The sequence below is a fragment of the Manacus vitellinus genome, unplaced genomic scaffold (assembly GCF_001715985.3).
Source record: "Manacus vitellinus isolate BGI_N305 unplaced genomic scaffold, ASM171598v3 scaffold_19_pilon, whole genome shotgun sequence".
NCBI lineage: Eukaryota > Metazoa > Chordata > Aves > Passeriformes > Pipridae > Manacus > Manacus vitellinus.
In genome coordinates this window covers 2,802,352-2,824,708 of record NW_021939395.1, presented here as the reverse complement: position 1 = coordinate 2,824,708, position 22,357 = coordinate 2,802,352, and the positions used below count along the sequence as shown (strand labels likewise).

Below are 22,357 nucleotides of genomic sequence, written 5' to 3'. Positions count from 1 at the left end.
CCCTGGACGGCAGCGCTGGAGAGTGGCCCACTGGCTGGGAGGGGGAGCGCTGGGAGGATCCTCCCCCAGCCAGCGAGGGGCCAGGGGATGCTCCCGGGGCTGTGCCGTGCCCCGACCGGCACCGTGCATGTGCCGGGATGCACCATTCCCGTCCCTTGGAAAAGGGGTCTCTCCTGAGCCTCACTGGCTTCCTCCACCAGCGGTTCTGGTCCTCTCCAAGGAGTCCAGCGTGCCACCCCTTTGTCTTGTGCCTCCTCAGAGGCATCGCTGGGCAACGTCCTGCTGATCCCTGTCCCTGCTGTTCCTCCTCTGTCCCGTGGCAGAGGCCACTGGGGCGTGGAGTCATTAGTGCTGCTCAGGGCTGTGCTGTGGGTGTGGGGTTTGTTTGTTTTGGCTCTTTTTTTTTTTCTTTCCTTCTTTCTTTCTTTCTTTCCAGGAAGCACTTAATGTTCTTGTATTTCTGGCTCCCTTTGCCACTTGAGATTTGGCAAAGACACCAACCAAGAGTGGTTTTTAAATGTCAAACAGGACAAAATGTTTTCAAACCCCTTTAGACCGAGGAGGAAATGTCAATGCTGTGTAGCTGGTGGCTTTCTGGGTCTGGGATGGCTCCTGGCATGTGTGGGCAGCAGCACCCAGCACCCAGGCTGCAGCCATCCCAGAAGGCAGCGTTGGTGCTGTGAAATACAGGCTGTTGTATTTTGGAAGTTGCTCTTGGTGCTCCAGAGGCTTGAAGGCCTGGGAGCCATGGAGAAAGGTCTCCTGGGTGTGCGTGAGGCTGAGCCTCCTCAAGGGGACATGTGGTCCCAAATGTTTGCCTTTTCCGTGTTCATCACAGCTGTGGGAAGAGCAGGAGGGCTGGATTGTAGGATGTCCAAAGGAGGAGATGCTGGTGGAAAGGAGATTTGAGAAGTTTCTCCCTGTTAGCAGGGGCAGAGGATGGCACCAGTCTCCTGTACCTGAGCATGGGTAGAGCTTCTCTTAGGCTGCTGGATGAGAGCAGGTGTGCTCTGTGTCTGACCTTGTGCAGGTCTCAGGGGGCAAGGGGCCCTCCCTGTGGTGTCCTGCCAGGCACTAGTAGGGAAAAGAAGCAAAGACCAAACCAAGGAAGGCTAGAAGGAGGAGCTGCTGTCCTGCCTGGTGCGGTGCCTTTGACCCCTGCTGCATGCCATCGAGGAGGAGGAGGAGTGATGGTTCTTCTGAGTTTTTGTGAGGTCCCTTCCCTCTGAGCACTTCTCCTGCTGACCTTTGCCTGCTGCTATTGCCAGCACTCGGGTTTGGCAATTCCTCTTCCTGCTACAAAGCCTTGATATTCCTCACCTGGAAATACTAAAACTCACGTGATGGCGTTTCTCTGAGCTGGCTGCTCAAAGGGAAGTGCCAGGGCTGTGCAATGACTTCTGAAAGCTTCCAAGCTTTTCCCAGAAGGGCTGTGCTCCCTTCTGCTCGCCTGGGCCTGTGGAGGGAGGTGTCTGTACTTTAACCCAGCACTAAAATGCCAGACTGAAGCTGTGGGTAATTTTTGCAGGTGGCTGGGCTGAAGCCTGTGGCTGAGCATCTCTGGACTCTGCTGATTGCCCAGCAGAGCCTGCCCGGGCCTGGGTAAGAGGGTTTGGATACTAGAGAGAGCAGGGCACGTGTGTATGCAGGGCTTTCTGCACGCTCAGGCGTTTCTTTCCAACGCAGCTCCCCTCTCTACCAGCACCTTCTCCTTTGTGCTGTCTCCTGGTGCCCAGAAATCAGCTGCAGCCCCACTGCTTTGTTGGCTGTGCTGGGCACGTTTGCAGGTGTGTCACACACGTATGCTGGTTCTGGGGGTCCTTGGGGCAGGCAGGTGATCCCTGATAAAGGTCTACAGTCTGCACTCGGGGGTGCAGAGTTGTGTTCTGCTCCCAGCACTGAGCTCACCCCACGGGGCAGAATCAGTCCCAGCTCCAGGGGCACCCACACCCTGGGAAGAGCAGAGCAGTGGGAGGGTAGAGTAGTGTTTTTATCGAGCTGCTGAGTGAGGAGAGCAAACATCCCAGCACTGCGTCCTCCTCCTGGATGGCACTCACGGCAGGAGGTGCCGGGTCCCCTGTTACATACTTTTCAGTTTTGATAAGCGTGTCCTGAACCTGTTGAACACTCAATCCCATGGGGATCAGCCATGGCTTGCCTCCCTGCTGAGCCATGGGCAAGCTTCCTGGGAGGGTTTCAGCTGCACAGAAGATCTTCCAGCGTGCAGAGGCGAAGTGGCTCAAAGCTGGGGAGCAAAGGCAGGAGCAGTGCTGGCTGGGGGTGTTCTCCTGTTTGTTGTCTCAGAGACTGTTCTAGCATGCCATGAAGAGGGTGCTGGTGGCAGCTGGGAGCATCCTATGCCCTATGCTGGGGTAACCTTGCCTCCTGTGCTCTGGGAGGGAGGTGGTGGGTTTGCTTTGGGGCTGCTGCTCCTCCATTCTGTGCCCTCCCACAGTCGGGGTGTGGGTTGGTGTCTCCTTGGGGAGACCCTTCCTAGGGCAGGACTGTATTCACTTACCAGAGGATAAAGCCAGAGCAGCCCCTGTGTCCTTCTTCAGTTTGCCACAACCAGCCTGGTTTGTGCTTCTTGTCATGCCAATGGGCTTTTCCCCACCCAAGGAGCATGGCCACTCCAGCAAAATTTTGAAAGTCCCTTTCCATGTAATGCCCCAGCCAAGGTGGGGGTGTTTGAGAGCTCTGCCCTTAGGCTGCATGCAGGGGGTGCATAGGCAGTAGCTGGCAGGGCAATTACACCTGGGGGAAATAGCCTTTCTGTACCAAAGAGGCTTTATGAAGCAACTGTACCCACTCCTGACGGATGCTCTTCTGGGATATAGGAGCTTTTGAGCATCCTGGGGCAGAATGAGCTGTGCAGGGCGAAAGGTGTGGAGTGGGATGAAGCTCACTTCCCTCTGCTGGGAGCTCCATAAAACCCTGATGCTGCTTTGGTGTCAGAATTCAATTTTCTTAATAAGCCTTGCCCATGCCTTGTTGCTTCTGTGTTTTCCTCTGCTGGCAGAAAGGCAGGTGGGGCAGTGGGTGCCCTTTGGTGTGGGACAGCTGAGGGTCTGGTGATCTCCACATTAAGAAGCTGTCCCTGCCTGGTGTTGCAGCACCTTTGGATGTTGCATAGCAGAGGAAGGGGCTTCCTGGGGAGTTTCTGTGTGCCACGTGGCAGTTTTTGTGTGTCTTGCCTTTTTTATTTATTTTTTTTTTCAGTCTTTAAGTAAAAACGCATCTTTGGCAACTGGGTGCAGGACAGGGATGCCCAGGCGTGTCCGATTGGAGAGTCAGGAAATGCCAAACTGCATCATCCCATAACCCCAACCCTACATTTGTCTGCACCAAGAGTCCACGGGAGAGGGGCTGGTTCCCAAACACAGCCCATGGAGCATTTCTTAGCAGTGTTGCTGCTCCCCCCGTGTGATGCAGCTCGGTTGGGGCTCTGCTCTGCAGCGAGCACTTGCCTCCACAGCTGAGCTGCTGTGTTCCCCTCCACAAAATTAAAACCCAAACCACCTCTAAACTGCTGGGTTGTGGTCTTTGAGGCTTTCTAGGCAAGTCTTACAGCAGAGATAAGGCTAGTCCTCTCTCACCTATAACTGCAGGTTATGCCCAGGGGTATGAGGGGACATCTGATGGGGTGAGCTGTGGCATTGCCAGCAACTTGCCTGGTGTTTTTCACCTGGCAAATTTTCCTGGGCTGGCCCTGGGTAGGGAGGCCGGTGCCTCCACCCTCTGTGTGTCTGCCCGACCTTTACACCCGGCTGAAGGTCGGGCTGGCGCGGGGCGGGTGCTGGGGTGGCGGCTGCTCCTGCCCAGCCTCCTGGCAGGGAGGTGCCAGCAGCTTCTGGAGGGTCCCCCACCTCTTCCTGCAAGTCTCTGCCGTGGGGATGTAGGAGCAAAAGGTGAATTCCTCTTCCCTGCTCCCCTTCCAAGGGCAGGGGCTGTGTTTTGCCTCCCCTGCCTGCTGGGGAGAGGGGCTCTGCTACCAAAAGAGCAGTAGGTGGGGACCCCCCCAGTTTCTGCGGTCGTGCTTTGCTGCTCCAGCTGGTGGGTGATGGTCTCCTGGAGGGGTTCTCACTCTCTCTGCGTGTTTTGAACTGCTCTGTAGGTCATCAGCTTGCTGAGCCCTGCCGAGCCGTTCCCTCATGGAGCGTGGAGGTCTGGCAGCCCTTGCCTGAGCTGCCTGTCTGGGGTGGGTTGGGAGCAGCTGGTACCCTGCCTGTTCCAGATGCCCTGCTTGGATGCCTGCAGAGTGCTGTAACCTCTTTAGCTTTGCCCTCCCTCGTGTGCAGGCTCATGGGCAAGATGCCTCATGGGCAGGCCTCTCTTGGCACTCGGGGTGGGGGCAGCTCTGCCTGCACTGACCAGCCCTTTCCCCACAGAGTACAGCCGCTTTGAGTCCAAGATCCACGACCTGAGGGAGCAGATGATGAACAGCAGCATGAGCTCCGGCTCTGGCTCGCTCCGGACAAGTGAGAAGAGATCCCTCTATGTCAGGTAAGGCTCAGCCCCCTCCATTCCCTTGCTCCCAGCAGTGGGAGGCAGATGGGATGGTATATCCCCACAGGATGGGGTGCAGGGAGGGTTGGCTCAGCCTGGGCTGTGCAGCACCTCTGAGGACAGTGTTTCAGAGGCCAGGGGAGCAAGTGCTGTAGAAGCACCACGAAATCCGGAGGGTGCAGCAGGGAGAGCGGTGCTTTTGCACTGGGTTGCCTAGGCTAGGTGCTCTGCACTTGAGTGTCTCTTCCAAGGGCTGCTCCATTTTGGAAAGCAGTGGTGTCTCTACAGAGCCCGGGGTGGCTGCTGGCCATGCCAACCTGCTGAGGACCACTGGAGAGCTGGGAAATAATGGGCACCCAGCCTTGCTTCTGCCCCAGACAGCTCATGGCAGCTTTCAGGGTGCTCTGCTCAAACCACTCCCAGCTAACAGGGAGACAGGCTTCTCCATGTCTCCTTCTGCCATTCCTGTGGCAGGATCTGGCTGGATGGGAGATGAGCTCTTAGGAGGATTATTGCTCTGAGCCCTCGCTGCACTTTTGGTCTGGAGCCAGGCATGGGGCAGGCAAGGGTTAAACAGCCATGCAGCAATACCTGCTGTGAGTCCTGTGCAGCCAGGACAGCCCCTGCTTGCTGCCTGCCTCCTGGCACCTCATGCCTGCCACAGTGCCAGTGGGGTGACAGCTAATGAGTAATTTTAACTTGGTAATTAAAATAATCCTGTAAATCCTCACCCTGCACAGCCTGTTGCAGGTGGGCCTGGCAGGAGCAGGGCATGCTTCTTCCCTGTGAGAAGGATGGCAAGGGCTGAGGCTGCACGAGCCTCAGCCTGCATCTCCCATTGCACAGCTGCTCTGTGGAGGGGTCTTCAGGCATGGTGGATGTGATGCAAGCCTGGCCTGGCAGGAGGGGAGAGCTGCAGCTCTGGGTTCCTGCAATTCACACCTTCCCACAAGTCTGTGCAGGCAGCTTGCTTGATTTAGTATCCCCGGGCTTCCTGGGGGTGTGTGACAAGTGGGCACTATGTTGAATAAACATCATCTTGCTAGTCCTGCCCTTATTTCCCTGCTGTCCTGTGGACACCCTCATGTGTGGAGGAGGTTTAGGCCAGTCCAGCTTGAGTTGAGCCTGTTCCCTGCCTGGAAAGGTGCTGTATGTATCGGAGTATTCCTGTGAACCAGAGAGCTCTCTGTTGCTTCCATGCTGCTCATAGCATCTCTTGGTGCATCTCTCCGTGTGGCTTTGGAGGCCTCCACAGCACTGTGTCCCCTCACACATGCCCAGTGGAGCAGGGCAGTGCCTTGCTGAGAGGGTATCCCAGGGGAGAGCTTTCCCCCAGTGTGGCCCTTCACAACATGCTCCAGCTCTGGTCGACACACACCCTGCAAATGTGCTTGCAAGAACTGCTGGGCGCCCAGGCTGCCCCAGCCCTTCTGGGCGGGGTAGTTTCAAGCACAGTTTACCCGAAACCAGCTGAGCTGCTGTGCTGTGGACAGGACATCAATTACAGGACTTGCTACCCAACTGCTTGAGTCAGCCCCATGCAGCTGCACTGCATCCTGAGTGCTGTGGACAGGCTGGAGCTGGGCACCCGAGTGCCTGCTGGAGCCGAATCAGGGGTGCTGGAGCTGCAGCCGTGCAGCATGGGCAGGGACAAGGCATGTTCACATTCTGCCTGTCACCTGCCTGCACTGCTGCGGGGCAAAGTCTGCCAGCACTGGGGTAGGGATGGAGGTCAGGCAGGCATTGTGCCTGGGTACCGGGAGGAAGCCATGGGAGTCCTTGGCACTGCTTCCCTCCCCTCCAGCCAGACCATCTGCTCTCCTGGCTGTTTGTGCTGTGAGCTGGCCTGGGGGCAGAGCGGAGCGACCGTGCTGCAGTCTGGCCCCTGCGCCCTGGGGAGCACCCAGACATGGTGGGTCCTGGGTGCCAGCACAGCCAGGGGCTGGTCTGCAGGAGCATCGTGCCTTGGGGAGGCAAATGCCTCGTGTGCCGGCTTTGCAGGTGTCCAGCCCTTGCACAGGTCCTGCTGTGCCTGTCCTGGGATGTCGGTGGCTGCTGCGGGAGGAGCCACGGGCCCAGCACTGCTCTGCAGGGCAGGGTGCATGAGTGGGCAGGGCTTCCCTGGGTTTGGGAACCGGCCTGACCAGTTCCCTGGGGCCTTGGCCAGCGGCACAGGCCTCACAGCAGCCTGCCAGCCGCATGCAGCCTTATCTTTTGGCCAGGAGCTGCCTGCAAGGCTTATTTACCTCCAGCCAAAGCACCCGTTGGTGCTTTGCTGCCGGCTCCAGTGTGCTGAGGGACGAAGTACGAGACCTGCCCCAGCCCTGAGCAAGCTGGGAAAGGTGAACTGACCCAGTGGCTGAATGTATCTGGATGCATAGGACACACTGGGGCTTGTCCCAAAGAGCCCTCCCCAAGCCACAGGGCAGCCCCTCTTCTCATCCCCATTTGAGACCCAATCCCAAGTGACCCAAAAGGTTTCATAGCCCAGCACTCCCATGGCAGAAGTGCCATCTCAGCTCTGCTGCTCCATGGGGATGTGCCACGTGGTCCCTCAGCCCTTCCATTTACTGTGTGCTTTTAGACCCCTTTCAGTCTCCTCAGTAGATTTATGGTAATGAGCAGAGCAGAGGATGTCTCTCCTGCTTGAGGAAGGCTTGTTAGTGCCAGGATTAAACCAGCAGTGAGCCAGCGTTTGCAGTGCCTGGGCTCACGGTGGGCTGAGGGGGCGAGCAGGGCCAGTGTCCAGAAGCAAACACAGGGGTTGTGCTGCCAGCAGTGGCAATTTTTAGTGACTCTTCCCTTGGTTTGGTTTGTTGCACAGTTGATGTGTTAAAGCAGACGTGGTTTGAGATCTGACATAGTAAAATGAGTTGCACATGAAGCCACTGAGAGCAGCTTATGGGTATGTGTCCGAGTAGTGTGTGCAGGAAGAGTAGTGCTCTTCTAGTGAAAAAAAAATCCTTTCTATAGCTGGTTAGTTTAATATTGAAGATAATTTTAAACTAAATAAACTATTCTCAGGGGAGGTATTTAGGAGACTGAAGAGAATCAGCTGTGGAAGCAGATATATATACCCTCAGATGCATTCCTAATTCACAGGCTCTGGACTAACATAAAATGTGTGCTCAAAGCCATCGTGGTTTCTGCCTGTGCAACCACCAGCAGTGGGGTCTGATGTTCCCCATCCTGCTCCTTGACACCACAGCCACGGAGGGACGGTGGGGAGCAGCCCTCCTGCAGGCTGCTGCTGTGAGCCTCACCTGCTCTCTAACCACAGGCGCCTGCAGTGCATCTGTGGTTCGTGTGCCTCCTGCAGCTGAGGTCAGGAGCGAGCTGTTTTGGCCCAGCACTGTTGTTCTTGCACTGCACACTTCAGGGAGGTGTGCTGAGCCTGCCAGCGGAGGGGTGTGCTGGTGGCTGGCAGCACTGCTCACCTTGGTGGATGGAGTTTTGGTTTAAATCCTCTGAGGTGTGAAGGTGGCAGTGCCCCAGGAGGTTGGCAGTGCTGCTGCCTCGCTGTGCTCAGAGAAGGCATCGCTCCTCTCTGCTCCCCCACAGAGCCCTGTTTGACTATGACCGGACCCGGGACAGTTGCCTGCCCAGCCAGGGGCTCAGCTTCTCCTACGGGGACATCCTGCACGTCATCAACGCCTCCGATGACGAGTGGTGGCAAGCCAGGCTCGTCACACCCCACGGCGAGAGCGAGCAGATCGGGGTCATCCCCAGCAAGAAGAGGTGAGTGTCTGTCAGCAGGAGCTGTCACACATGGTGCCTCCTGGAGCCCCCCAACCTCTGTGAGCCCTGCAGCCCTGAGAGCTCTGCTCAGGCTGGGGTCTGCAGTGCACTGCCCTCCGTGGCTGTGCAGCGTGCAGGGCACCTCGATTGCAAGCTGGGGCTTTGTGCGGGTCTCCCTAGGGAGGTGTTTTCCAAAGCTGGGTGAGATTCCAGGTGAGGAGGGGAGTGTTCAGCCCCCTCTGTGGTCCCTGTGGGGATGGAGAGTTGGTGTTAGCCAGCCTGGGGTTCCAAGTGAGAGCAGAGTCAGAGCAGTGACTGTGGGCTGCTCCCTGTGTCCTCAGTCAATCTGCCCAGCTCTGCGAGCCGGGTCCCATCAGGTGGGAAGTCACAGAGAGCAGAGGAGCTGGCTGCCCTTGCCTTCAGGTCTGCACAGCCAGCCTCATGTCTGTCCTCCATCCCCCTGGGAAGGCTGGTTGCTTGTTCCCTGTCCTGCTCCTGCAGCCACTGGCCTGGGCCAGACCCTGGGCAGGCAGTTCCACATCTGTCCTTCCCTGGAAAGGAGTTGCCCTTTGCCAAGGGGGCCACCACCTGAGGGTGCCTGGAGCTGCTTGAGGAGCCATATGGGCAGCATGGAGGGCACATGCATGGGACTAGCAGCTCTTTCTCCCCTTTAACTTCTGATCAGGGTGGAAAAGAAGGAGAGAGCACGATTGAAAACAGTGAAGTTCCACGCCAGGACTGGCATGATTGAGTCCAACAGGGTAAGTGCTGATCTGGGGCTCAGCGGGGCACCTGGAGCTGGTAACTAGCGAGGGCAGGATGAGTCCCAGCAGCCAGAGCTCCCAGTGGGGCAGCTGGAACAATCCCAAAGCAAAGAGCAATGTCACTGGACCTGCCCCAGGCCCACATCTGCTTGGCACAACCCCCTAATGACTGTGTAGGAATTGAGCAGAAGAGTCCAGGATGGTGCAGAAGTATTGGGGAAGGAGTCCTGGTTGGAGTGGTGGGGTAGCAGAGCCTGTGTCCAGGAGCTGCCTGCAAACAGCTCATGAAGGTAGCTGCCCTCATGCCTCATGAGCAGTGCTTAACATGCCAACAAGGAAGGGAGAACAGCCTGGCTACCCCTGCAGAGCTGCTGATTGCCCCATCAGCTTCCCAGCATCCCTTCCACATGTTTTTCTCCATGCTTAATTTTTTTCCTGCATTACAGTTCTCATGTAATCTCCATGATTTCATTTGAGGGTAACTGCCCTGACACAGCTCCTCATTGTCTCTTCATTTTAATTTTCCCCACATGCGTTAAACACCATTGTTTTTTCTGTCCTCCCTTCCATCTCCACGTTCTTCAGTCGATCAAAACGAAACGTAAAAAGAGTTTTCGCCTCTCTCGAAAGTTTCCATTTTACAAGAGCAAAGAGAACCTGGCCCAGGAGAGCAGCGGACAGGAACGTAAGTAGCCGCTGGCCAGAGAGGGCAAGCCTGCAACCCTCAGGTGCCCTGCCCTGAGGGGAGAGATTCAGCACATTTCCACAGCCAGAGGTCCTGGCATTTGCCTGGATTTCAGGACTGTGCTCCACAGTTGTGCCAGCAGCTAGAGAGAGACCGGAGCTTGAAACAACAGCAACAGCTGCAGGCTGGCACTCCTTTCCTTTCTCTCATGTTCAATGTCTTCATCTTTTCATCCGACTTTACACCCACCTGACTCCCTGCTCTGCCTCCCCCTGCTCTCCACCCTTTGCTGCGGGCTCTGCTCCCTCCCTCCGCCTGCCAAGGGCTGCTTCCCTCCGAGTGAGGGGCTGGCTACCTCCTGCAGAGCTTCTCCTGTTCCTGTCAGGGCTGAGGGCCTAGGAAGGTTCCAGCTCCATCTCCCCTAGAAGTGACTTGCAGCTCTGTATTCCCACTGGAGAGCCCTTCCCTGTGTGCACGGGGGAGCCGTGACCCCGCTGGTGGAGGAACTGCCCACCTGTGACTGAGGCACACCTTTGGTAGCTGGTTGCAGATGTTGGGGGGTCCCCAGCTCTTGTCTGGCAGCACCCTGGGACTCTTAGCAAAGGCAGGTCATTCAGCTTGTTGCCCCAAGCCCTGATGTGGGCAGCACTGGAGCTGCTCACCAAACCCAGCCCCTCCTCCTAGATGGTAAACTGCATCCAGTCCTTCAGCAAGCCGTCACACCTCTGGAGAAGGCAGAGCAGTGTCTCTGCCCCAGTACCAGCACAGCAAGCACATCCTCTCCCCTCTGGGGCTGCCTTGGGTGTCATACAGAGCCAGGAGTTGTTGCTGGGCTGCTCTGGATGCTGCCTGCATCCCTCTGGCATGGTGTCCATGCCAGGCTAGTGCCAGCTTCCAGTGATCTTAGCAGCCAGCACAAGCCTCTAGCCTGCACTGAAGGTTATGTCTGTGTGTCTGGGTATCTCTAGTAGTGCCTCCATGTGGCTGGGCTCCAGTCAGCTCCATGCCGAAGCTGGGGGCTCGCTGGGGCCCTGCTTTTGGCCAACCCTGCAGTGAGGTGACATACAGCACAGGGATGAGGCAGGCCACAATCTTTCAGCTTGTGTCACAGACCCACAGCCAGCTCCCTCCTTGTGCTCTGCCACTGTCCATCCCAACTTGCAGGGGGGCCCCCTGCAAGCCCATGCAAGCACTGGGGTGTGGGGGCAGCTGACACATGCAGGTGGGGAAAAGCGTGTCCCCTTGCACATGTTCTAGGACTGGCTTGCTGTGCCTGGCCCCAGAGTGGCCAGGCTAAGCCAGGGGAGCACAGAGCCACTGTGCCCTGCCACTGTGCTCCTCAAGGAGAAACACTTTGGCCCCCCCTGTCCTGTGCCAGCAGATCAGGGCTGCAACTGCTCAGTGCCAGCAGATGCTGCCAGGGCTGTCCTGCCCTTCCCAGATCCAGAGTGGCCCTTGGGGGCTCTGTGGCAGAGGGTGAGCTCGGTGGGGGGTCCAGCTGCACAAGGCAAGACGTTGGCAGTGGGCTGATAGTGTCAGCTCTGAAAACACTTAACCTCACTTGCAGTTGCAGCTCTGGGCCATTCTGCACTCCTGTCACTAATGCTGGTCTGGCTCTGTCTCCCCCATCCCTCTGACTCCCCTTTCCTGCGCTCTCTTCTCTCCCCCTGTCTCCCTTCTTGCTGTCTGTGAAATCAGGACTTCCCTGGGTTAAGTGACGATTATTATGGAGCAAAGAACCTGAGTAAGTTGAATTCCAATGCACATTGTTCCCTTTCCGTTGCTGGCGGTGCCTGGGGAATGGCCTGGCTGTGGCTGGGGCAGCTGTGCTTCTCTGGGTGTGGGGCAGGAGGAGCCCCCCGAGTGCTGCTCCACTGATGGGGACCCCACGTCTGGTGGCAGAGGCTGCAAGGCTTAAGGTGCCAGTGCTGCACATGGGACAGGATGGGGGAGCTTGTTTGGGGGTGTTGGCCATGCCCTAAGTGCGCTCAGCTGAGGGCTGCCTGCTGCACCCAGGGTGAGCTGTACCTCCTCATCCTCTTCTTCATCCTGCTCCTGGCTGGGCTGGTTGTTGCTTTAGCACTCAGAGCCACTACCAGTGTGGGTGGAAGGAGGCCATGACCATGACAGGCCTGCTCTGAGTGGGGTTGGTGACAGCATTTTGAGGTGTTCCCACCTTCCTCTGGGTTACCACTACCCAGAGCTTCAAATCAACACTGGCGAGAGCCCCATGGCCCTCCCAGCGAGTCCCCACCAAGCTCGTCACCCCCCAACCAGTGCAGAGCCTGACAGGGGCAGGCAGTGGCCAGCAAGCCTCTGTGGGGTGGTCGCAGCACTAGGATCAGCCTGTGCAAGCAAAGCCCCAAACTCTGTCCCATCCTGTCACTGTCTTGTCTCTGTGCGTCCCAGCCCCATCCCAGAGGTAGGCTCCCCTCTCCCTGTGCCAGAATGGAGCCGTGCCCTCCCTGCCTGCTGTGTGCATGCTGCACCTGCTCCCCCTGCCAGCACCCTCCTCCTTGTGCACTCCACCTTCCCTCTGTCTGGGAAGCCCAGTGCCACTACCACGTCTGCCCACACCTGCCAGGCAGCCCTCCTGGCATTCCTGCCTTCTCCCAGAGTAGCCAAGCATCCCCCTGCATGTCCCCCATTCCCCAGCAAAGGGTAAAAGATGCCGCCCTTGCCCATGTGGCACAGACTTGTCCCAGTGGGTGCTGGGGCACAGGTTTTTTGGGAGGCCAGTGCTGTCCTGCCCTGGATCAGTAGTGCTGGGTGACAGCCTGGGTGCCCCTGTGCCTCCCACCCATGCTCCTTCTGAAGGGGATCTCTCTGGTTGCTTTGCAGAGGGCGTGACATCAAACACCAGTGACAGCGAGAGCAGTTCCAGTAAGTGTGTCTCACCTGCTCTCCCAGCCCGTGTACGTGTGTGTGTGTCCCTGTATGAGTGTGCACGTTCTGGCACTTCCATCTTGTCTTGTCCCAGTGGTGGTTCTGTTCGGAGGCTGGTCCTTCCTGCTGGTGACACAGATGCTGCGGCCAGCTCCCTCCTGGGAGCCAGGGAGAGCAGGGGCTGGGGAGCAGGAACAAACCTGCCTGCTCCACTGCTCACTCCTGGATGCAGGGCTCTGCTCCAAGCTTGGGTGGTGGGTTCCCAGTCCATGGTGGTCACCCATCCTCGGTGCCCGCTGCAGGAAGCGATGGCCAGAGGCCAGGTCTGTAGCATAGGTGACTCCTGGAGCCCAAACCTGTACAAGAACATGGGATCCAGCTGCAGCAGATGCTCCCTTTGTCCCCAGCAGGTCCTCTAAATACCTGCAGCACACCCGCCATCCACCCTGCAGGGAGGATGGTACATTCCAATGGGCCCAGAGCCTGCAGCGGTGGGGAGGGAAAGAGGAGTCTTGAACCAGAGCTGGGACATGAATAATTGAAGTGGCTCAAGGGCTGGTAACTGCATGCCTGTCATGCTCCACATCCATGGGTGGAATGATGTGGGCAGCCTGGAGTGTCCCCAGAGCTGCAGGAGTCTGGAGGGGCAGGAGTCAGCTTCTCATGGGTGCAGAGGGGCTGGAGAGCTGCTGTGAGCGCTCACCTGCCTCTCCCTGGCTCTGTTGCAGAAGGACAAGAGGACACCATCCTGTCGTACGAGCCCGTGACACGGCAAGAAAGTAAGTCCTGGTGCTGAGCTGCCCCACTCCTGCTCCAGCGTGGCCACCTGTGTCCCCAGCCCAGCCAGGGTGGCCGGGGTGCCCTCCTCCCCTCCTGCCATCCCAGCACCATGCCGGGTGAACACAAGTGGAGTCTCGTGTGTTGTGTGCAGCAGGAGAGCCAGGAGTGCAGCTGCCTTGCTGGGCTCTCCCCAACCTTGACTGCCCCTTTTCAATCAACAGAAAAGACTTGTGACGTGGTCTGCAAGACCAAGGGAGAGATCCAGAGCTAAAACTGAGCTGGGCTTTAGTCCTCAGTTGAGGACAGGATTATCCCTTCCTGCCTCAGACCAGGTCCCTGCTGCAGAGCAACCCTCCTCCCCTGGCCCTCAGCCTGTAACCCTGCTTGATGCTCAATCCCTGCAGACCCTTTTGCAGGCTGAATATTCCCAGCCTCGGTGGTCTCTTCTTGCCAGAAGCTGGATCTGACTTTTAGGCTCCCATCACTCCCCCAGCTCCATGGCATCCTCACCCAGCTGTCCTGGTTGCCTGGCTCCTGCCCCAAGCAAGGGAGCAGCTTTGCTGATCCACGACCCTGGAGACCTGCAGCACCTTCCCCGGGGCCACGCAGATGGTTTGGGTCAGATGGGAAGGAGATGTTGACCGTGACCAGGAGGAGATAAACTCGCACGGAGGAGGCACCTTTGGGTGCCCATGTGAGCAAGAGCACCCACTGCCAGGAGGGAGAGGGCAGGTCGATGCCAAAGGTGGCAGTAGGGTCAGCTGCCCGCAGCACAGGTGGGGCCTCAGGTTGTGGCTCTTGTTCACAGTTCACTATGCGAGGCCGGTGATCATCCTGGGGCCAACAAAGGACCGAATTAACGATGACCTCATCTCGGAATTCCCACACAAGTTTGGTTCCTGCGTGCCCCGTAAGTCCCAGCTGACATTCAGTGCTCTTGCTGGAGGGAGGGGAAGGTGGGGGCTCTGCTGCTTGTGGGGTCTCACCCACAGCATGGGGAGGGGGCCGGGAGCACTGGTGGGTTTTCCCCCTCCCGGTTTGGTGTGTGTCACTCGGGTTCATTCTTGGTGCCCACTCTCCTCCAGACACTACCAGGCCTCGGCGGGAGAACGAGGTGGACGGACAGGACTACCACTTTGTTGTATCCAGGGAACAGATGGAGAAAGACATCCAGGACAACAAGTTCATAGAGGCTGGGCAGTTCAATGACAATCTCTATGGGACCAGCATTCAGTCAGTGCGAGCAGTGGCAGAGAGGGTGAGTGTCAGGTGGCATTCCTGGGACTGGGACACAACCAGCCTGAAACCATACACATTCAGCAGTTCCTCTCCTTTCCCTGTGTTGTTAGTGAAGGGCTGTGACCACATTAAGTAAGTGTGGCACGAGCCTCTCCTCCCTTGAGTCCTGCCAAGCCATGTGGCTGCTTTTCTCAGCCGTGTTACTCTACTTCACTGTCATACCTTTGTCATCCAAACTCCGCCCGAAAGCCCAGCACTGGTGGCACCAGCCTTGTGCTTGGGAGTTCACAGGACAAAGGTACCTGACTGCCCTCAAAGCAGCAGCATTCCTCTGCAGGAGTGCTGGAGTTACCAAGGGCTTGTAAATCATTTCACATGTCCAGGCAAAAATTTAGTCCTTTTGCATTGGTACTGTCCTGCCCTGAGCAGGCAGGAACATGATGCCACTGGGAGCTGGCTTGTGTCTGAGGACTGGGGTTTCATCTCTGTGGCTCCTCTCCTTTGTAAGCACATCTGTATGAGCAAGCTGTTTTCTGCACAGAGTAGAATGTGTGGGCAGGTCTGATCCCAGCTGTCTCCTTTCCAGGGGAAACACTGCATCCTGGATGTGTCTGGCAATGCTATCAAGAGGTTGCGACAAGCACAACTGTATCCCATTGCCATTTTCATCAAACCAAAATCCATCGAAGCTCTCATGTAAGTGCAGCACCGTGTTCTGTGCCACTCCAGGGCAAGGAGCTCTGGCACGTTGGGGGGCTGTGTCTGCTGCCTTTACTTTTTAGAAAGCAGCAGAGGTTGCTTTTGGTGCTGAACTTGTCCCTTGTTAAGTAGGAGCTGGGCCCATTGCTGTCTGTGTGATGTCCCTCCACATCTAATGCCATAGTGCATCCAGGCTTTCTGGATTTCTCTGGCTTAAAGCCCTTCATTCATCCCAAAGAGGATCATCCATGGGAAATGTAAAAATGCTCCCAAATGTGCCTGGTGTAAACTGCTCACCTGGGCCCAGAAGAGCTGTTGAGAGCCTGTAGTGCTGGATCACAGCTGGGTGGTGGCTGAGCCTGGACAGCCCTGGGGAACAGAGAGGGGATGCTTCCTATGTGCCTAAGGGGACCTTCTGCCTGTCTTGTTGTTCTGGCCTGGGATAGTGCAAGCTGGAAAGGATGTAAGAGCTGAGGTTTCAACTCTTCTGAGCAGCAGAGAACAATATCTGTGAGGAGGTTCAACAGCTTGAGACTGACTCTGAGATCAGAAGAGACTCTGCTGGGATAACCCCTTCTCAAGCCAGAAGGGGTCAATTTGCTTATTTGGGTGTTTTATGAAGATGAGGAAACCTAGGCAAGGAGGGTGGTGACAGGCTCTGGAAAAGCTGGGAGACTTCTGCAGTGGTCTTGCAAATTCAGGGAATTGTCTGGATTTGAGTTCACTCCTGTGCCGTGGTGAAGGGGGGAGGTGGTGGCAGTGGGAAGAACAGTTGGAAGTTGAGATGAAGTGCCAAGGCAGCCTGGAGCACGTGGGGAAGGGCCCTGCCTTTGAGAGCTGGGTCCTGCACAGCTTCCATTCCTATGAGCACAGGATTCCCAGGCACCCTGGCTCTGTGGGCTATTTTTGGTTCTGTTCATTGCGAAGAAAAAGAACTACAAGTTTCTGTTTTTTTGTGCATGGCAGGGAGATGAACCGGAGACAGACGTATGAACAGGCCAACAAGGTCTTTGATAAAGCCATGAAACTTGAGCAAGAGTTTGGAGAATATTTTACAGGTGAGTGTCCTGAGCAGGCTTGTATCTGATTTATTTCATTTTTCCATCTGACAGCTGTGACCTCTCTACCAGCACTGTCTCACTGCGGGGTCATGGGAAAACATCCAGCTTCATCAAAGCAAAAAAGAAATGGCAGTTTGCCAGGAGGGCTCTGCAAGGGGACTGCTCCAAGATCAGTGGATAAGAGTAAACCAGCTGTAGAGAAGGAGATGAGTTGTCAGGCAGAATTTTCTGAGTTTGTGAAAGCTTATTGCCAACTTTAGTACTACTAAAGGGGAAGCACAGCAGAGATTCAGGGTGCTGCAAGTCTCCAGGAAATAAACTCCCTGCGTGGGGAAAAGGGGAGCATTTTCAAAAAGAGGGAAGTGTCGTTTTTAAAGAGGAAAGATAAAAAATTAGTGACCTAAATAGTGGAGACTGTCCTGAGTTATTACAAAACATCTCCCAAAAAAGACTGGAAGTTTGGCTGACTTCCTAAGTAGTCTTTGCTGAAGAGTGAGGCTGGGGCTGCTGGCACTTTGTGCCTGTAGAGATGAGCTGCTCATGACATAGGCATCCTTGTGCATTAAGGAACTAATGTTTGTAACATGATTAATTGTGGAAAATCATGGGCAGGCAAAGACGCAGAGAAACTGGTCTTCCATCTTTTCTTCAGAGCAGTAACTGTTAATTCTAAAGCTGAGGAGTCATAATCCTGCCAAACCCTGTATTACCCACCTAACAGCTACTGGGAAAAATCCCAAGCAGAACCTTTTTCAAAAATTGATCTTGTATGAACAAATGTCTGGGTAGAAACAGGGTAAGAGCTTTCCCCAGACCTGTCCTGGGCAGCAGCTTCAGAGCTGCTGGCTGTTATTCCAGGGGGCTGTGCTGCAGTTTTGCAGGCCCTCAGCACACCACTGTGCCCTTGGAGGGTGAGTTTGAGGGTGACCTGGGGAAGGAACACCCTTGGCTGAAATGTCGTGTTGAAGGAACTGGGTAATGGGCAGAGAGATGGTCACTGTCACAAGTTCTGTGCCAGCAACTTAAAATGAGGGAACAGAGATGCTGGAGAGTACAGAGACAGGCTGGATTACCAGGAAGCTTTGGCCCCCCATGTGCATGTCCCTGTGATGCAGGAAGCACAGTGAAGTGCTTCGTGCTGTGTCTGTGCTGGGCAGTGAGGCCGTCGCTGCTCTTTGAGCCAGAGTTGCTGGGAGCGGCCGTGCCGTGGCCTTTCCCGGCCTGACAGCACACAATCCTCAGCCTGCAGCAGGGGAAGCAGCAAACAGAAGGAGCCCTCAGCAGCCAACCAGAGAGTACAGACCAACCCAGCACCTCAGGGCAGACTGATGTGCCCCAGCCTTGCCTCCCCTCGCTCGGGTTCACCGCGGCGCAGCAGTGGCGGTGGCAGTGCCAGGCCCACCCACAGCCTCGGTGCCTGACACAGTTTGCAAAGCTGATTAGCAGCCTGGTGTGGAGAGCCCAGCCAGCCCTGCACACACTGAGGAGCTCTGCCAGCTGGGATCAGTGCTGGCTAATCCCCGGGGAGGTGCTGGTTTAACCCTCTGTGTCACAGTGGGGCTGTTGCAGCTCCTCTGACACGGTTCAGTCCCTGCTGGCTGTGCCCTCCAGCCCCTTCGGGACAGAGGGAAGGTCCTCCTGCAGCTCATGGCAGGGAAGGGAAGTGCTGCCTGATGCTCAAGGTCTTGCTTGTTCTCTCCTCTTCCAGCCATCGTACAAGGAGACTCTCTTGAAGAGATTTACAGCAAAATCAAACAGATCATTGAGGACCAGTCCGGGCACTACATCTGGGTCCCGTCCCCAGAGAAGCTCTGAAGATGTCCCCTACCTGCTTCCTTGTGAGCAGAAGATCTCTGAAGTCCCACCCATCCAAGCCCTCTGCCCTGAGGGGGAGGGATATGAAAACTATTCCTGCCCCCTTTTTTAGATCGTCGCAAAATTGAGTTTTCTAGTCCTGTTTCTTTTGTTGGGATGAACTCATATCATTCATCACGTGACTGTTCCCACCATTCCTGCATGGACCTTCCCACTGCTCCATTAGAGACAGATGAGAACCCATTCAAGGTCGTTTTTTATTATTATTATTATTATATTATTATTATTATTATTATTATTATTAACTAAACAAAGAATCAAGATGGGAGGAGGCGGATAAGGACTAATGTAAGAAACAAGTGAAACAATGGACTCTGAACATGAGCTGGTATCAGAGCTCCAGGGGCATTTTTCCAAGTGTGACTGTCTAGCAGCTCTGAACAGTGCGACACACGGGCAGCAGAAAGCATTTTATTTATCTGTATATGTAATTTATATATAATATATAGAGAGATATTATATATATATTATATATATATATGTATGTGGACTAGGAAACCTGAGGGACCTCTCTGGAAAGGTATTGTGTTATTGCAAGGTTCTTTCAGTTCCTCTGTCCCAACCACTGGGCGTAGGGAGTCCACTTGGGCAGGAAGAGCTCAAAACGGTACCAGGTGCTTTGGAAGCATCTCCCATCCAGGCCAGTTCCCTGCAGCCACCCTGGGTCTGAGGCAGAGCAGAGACTGGTACTGCCTGTGCAGGAGGGACCAGAGCAAGGAGCAGCAGCTGGTCTGAGAGAGGCTGGGAGACAGAGACTGAGCAGGAGGCTGCGGAGCAAGAGAATGGATGATACTACATATTAAATTGCACATTGTTTTACACACCACCTTATGTGTTTGCATGAGAGGTTTCCTTTTGGTTCTATTTTTTTAAGCTGATTTTAAACCAAAACCATATTGTGTTGTTGTGTTGGCTTTTTTTTTTTTTTATTATTATTATTATTATTCCATTTTTCTCTTGTTAATAATGAACTGAATGGGTATAAAATCCAGTTTTTTAACTTATTTTTTAAGCTGGCTCTATTGTAAATAGAATCTAGATCTGTGGTGTTTAGTTAAGAAATACTCTACTGGCCACATGGAACAAATGTACTCACTGTCCTGTGTTGCTGTGGAAAACCTGGGATGTTGGACTGGCCCTGTACCTGTGGGTGCAGGTGAAATGACCCATTCTAGCTCGTGGCAGCACACTGACATTCCCTTCTGCATTAGCCACTGGCAGGAAAAGCCCCCAGCTGTGCCTTGGATGGACACTCACATTTTCCAAATCAGTAACAGAACTGAAAAAACTTCCTCTCTTCCCTGCTCCATGCCGGATCCCTGGCTCTGCTGCGTGCAGGTGCCAGTGGTGGCTTTCCCAGTGGGAGGCCCATCCTTCCAGCACGGCAGGACCTCGCCTGCTGGGAGCTGGGGCTTGGCGGGTGACTGCGTGGCCACCTTTGCCTGGTTCTGTCTCTGGCACCTCTGCACGAATCCTGTTCCAAAACTGGGCTCTGCTCCCCCTCTCGGGGTGCCCCCAGAAGGCCGAGGTGGTGCCGAGTGCGGGCAGGGCTGAGGGCAGGGGGTGCAGAGCTGCCCCTCCTGCTGGGCACTGGGATTTTTCAAGTGAGACAACTGTGAGCACCCAGACTGTTGGCCCTGAGCTGAGACATGTCTGTCCTTGAGGACACCTTGGTTTCCATACTTGAGTGAGGGCTCCAGTGTGGGAATAGACCCTGTGTGAAGCCGGGGGGACACTCGTGTGGCCTTTGAGAAGGAGCTGTGCTGCTGGGCACCTGTGCAGGTACGAGCACTCCCACCTTGCACAGAGCTGGCCGAGCACCAGGGCAGAGGTCACTGCACAAGCACGAGCAGGTAAGTGTTCTCCTCCTGTTTGGCAGGGATGGGTGAGGGCACGGGGTGCTGGTCCCCTCTCCCAAAGGCAATGGGTGTGTCAGTCTGCCTGGCACACACAGGCCGTGGTTGTCAGTGCGAGCAGGAACTGTAGGACTGTCCCTGTGCTGTCTGGGGAGAAGCCCTTCTTTGCCCCTCCTGCATCCCAAGGAGCCCTGCAGGGACTGAGCAGCTTCTGGGGACAGGAGGCGGGACACAGACGCAGCCGCGGTGGAGGGCAGGAAGGATTCTGCTGTCGGGGGACCGACCTTAAAGGAGCACATGGAACTCTGGCAATGGATTCCCGCTCAGCATCCACCCCCTGCCCCGCTGCTCCTGCTCCGGCTGCTACAAATGTCGGTCCCTGGAGAAGTGGAGTAAGTCAAACAAAAGTCCTTAAGGTGCTAGTCACACCATTCCTGTATTTTTTTTTCCTTTTTCTTTTTTTTTTCCTAATAGCCTGTCTCCCTCTGTCGAGTCACGTGGAGAAAAAGATGATGTACTCCATGGCATAGCTGACAGTATCGAATCGATCATGACAACAGTAGTTGGTTAACAGTGTTTCTTCCAAGGAGACATATATTTTTAATAAACAGAGAGTTGCAAAGAACTCTGTCTTTGAGACCTTCTTGTAGAGTCCTTCATTGCATGCCAGATCTGGTTTGTTGGTGATCTTAGCACGTGTTGATATGGTCCCTCCATGGCAAACTGAAGTGTTGACAGGGGTTTAAAAAAAAAAAAAAATTTTTGCTTTTTTTTACTACAAAAGGTGGTCACTGAGAACTTGCCTAATGCAAAAAGGAAATAGAAAAAATAAAAGAAAGAAAGAAAAAAAAAAAAGAGAAAATAAAAGAAAGAAAGTGGCTGGGCCTGTAACCAGGCCACTGAAAAGCTCTTTCGTGGTTGGGATGTTGTAACACAGGTTGAGTCTGGCCTGATGATGTGACACCATAAGTGTATTTTGGGTCATAGTTTGAATTGTGGGGAGGTTGCTTTGCAAATAATAGGGTTTACATGTTACTACATAGTTGTTCCTGTATTGAATATGAAGACTGCAAAGTAAATACATAGTCTAAACAATACAGAGCTTCTTTTTACAGTTTAACACGCTGGTCAGATATCAGAGAGGAGAAAGAAGCTGTAAAGACAACTAGTATCATTTTAAATACCTTCAAGTGCAGAAAAAAAGAGTGTTCACTGGAAGACAGATGGGGTGAGTAGGGTGTCACTCTACATTCTTGCCCGAATCCGCTTTGTCATTTAGCTGAGCTAATGGAAAGGTGAGAGGGGTTTGGTTTTTAAATATTATATTTCCTTTTTTCTTGTCAAACAGCACACAAGAGAAGCATATTGAGGTTTCAGGAGAACAGGAGCATTGACTGAGCACATGGGCATACAGTTTGCAGACAGTTCACAGTTTATGAAGCCCACTGGACAAATTAAACACCGTTTAGAAACTCCTTTAGCTGATCAGATCCACCTTCTGGTGGTGGTGGTTGTCCACAAAACCCCAGCGGATCAAACAGGTGCTAAGCAGATCTGACATCAGCAGTACCACTCTCAAAAATCCAACTGTTTGCTTGCCTAATGACAGACTTGGAATGATGAAGCATCACAGAAACGTTGCCTGTTGCTGGCTGCCACAGGGGCAGCTCATGGATCTGCAGCCACTCCTCCCTGGGCAAACCAGGATGTGTCCTGAGCTGATGTGTCATCTCAATCTGCTGTGACAGGAAACATTCAGGTTCCAGTGGGGAGAGGAACACGGGGTTATGTTCTCAAATAAACCCTGTCACTCCTGTAAGGCGGAGACAACCACTGGCAGAGAAACCGGCATGGGAAGAGAATGAGTGTGGTGTGAAGGAAGAACTTGCTCTGTTAAAGCTTTTTATTATTAGCACCACGCTCTAACCAGCTGAGCTAATCTCAGGGTTTTAACAACCTATTTTTCTGGCTGAGGACAAATAGCTCTGGCTACCAGGACCTTTGCAAAGTCCTGGACCAAACAAGTGCAGAGCACTGTCCTGTTAATGGTCCTGTCTCGTTGTGAAGTGTAGGGGGATGGTTCTCTCTGCCAAGATGTCCTGCTACAGCTGCCTGGAAGAGGCATGAAACTAATCTGCCCTAAGACACCTCTAGAAAATTAGACCATAAGCTGCTTGTGCTGCAGAGAAACATGTCTGTGCTTCTCTCTGCAGCTCTGGATAATTAACTGTCTTGGCCTTGGTTAAGCAGAGGAGCACAGGATCTGTG

At 54.7% G+C, this 22,357-nt stretch overlaps 1 protein-coding gene across 1 annotated transcript in view; it reads left to right on the top strand.

The window, feature by feature from the left end:
- Positions 1-19,237, top strand: part of DLG3 (discs large MAGUK scaffold protein 3) — a 75,414-nt gene extending 56,177 nt beyond the window's left edge. The window contains exons 13-25 of the mRNA XM_018070595.2: positions 1,529-1,602; positions 3,718-3,908; positions 4,389-4,503; positions 8,068-8,244; positions 8,930-9,005; positions 9,594-9,693; positions 12,535-12,576; positions 13,308-13,358; positions 14,168-14,269; positions 14,445-14,617; positions 15,185-15,294; positions 16,264-16,355; positions 18,067-19,237. Coding sequence (XP_017926084.1) covers positions 1,529-1,602; positions 3,718-3,908; positions 4,389-4,503; positions 8,068-8,244; positions 8,930-9,005; positions 9,594-9,693; positions 12,535-12,576; positions 13,308-13,358; positions 14,168-14,269; positions 14,445-14,617; positions 15,185-15,294; positions 16,264-16,355; positions 18,067-18,173 — 1,410 coding nt within the window. The 3' untranslated portion in view covers positions 18,174-19,237. The remainder of the gene's footprint in view (positions 1-1,528; positions 1,603-3,717; positions 3,909-4,388; positions 4,504-8,067; positions 8,245-8,929; positions 9,006-9,593; positions 9,694-12,534; positions 12,577-13,307; positions 13,359-14,167; positions 14,270-14,444; positions 14,618-15,184; positions 15,295-16,263; positions 16,356-18,066) is intronic.
- The last annotated feature ends 3,120 nt before the right edge of the window (positions 19,238-22,357 follow it).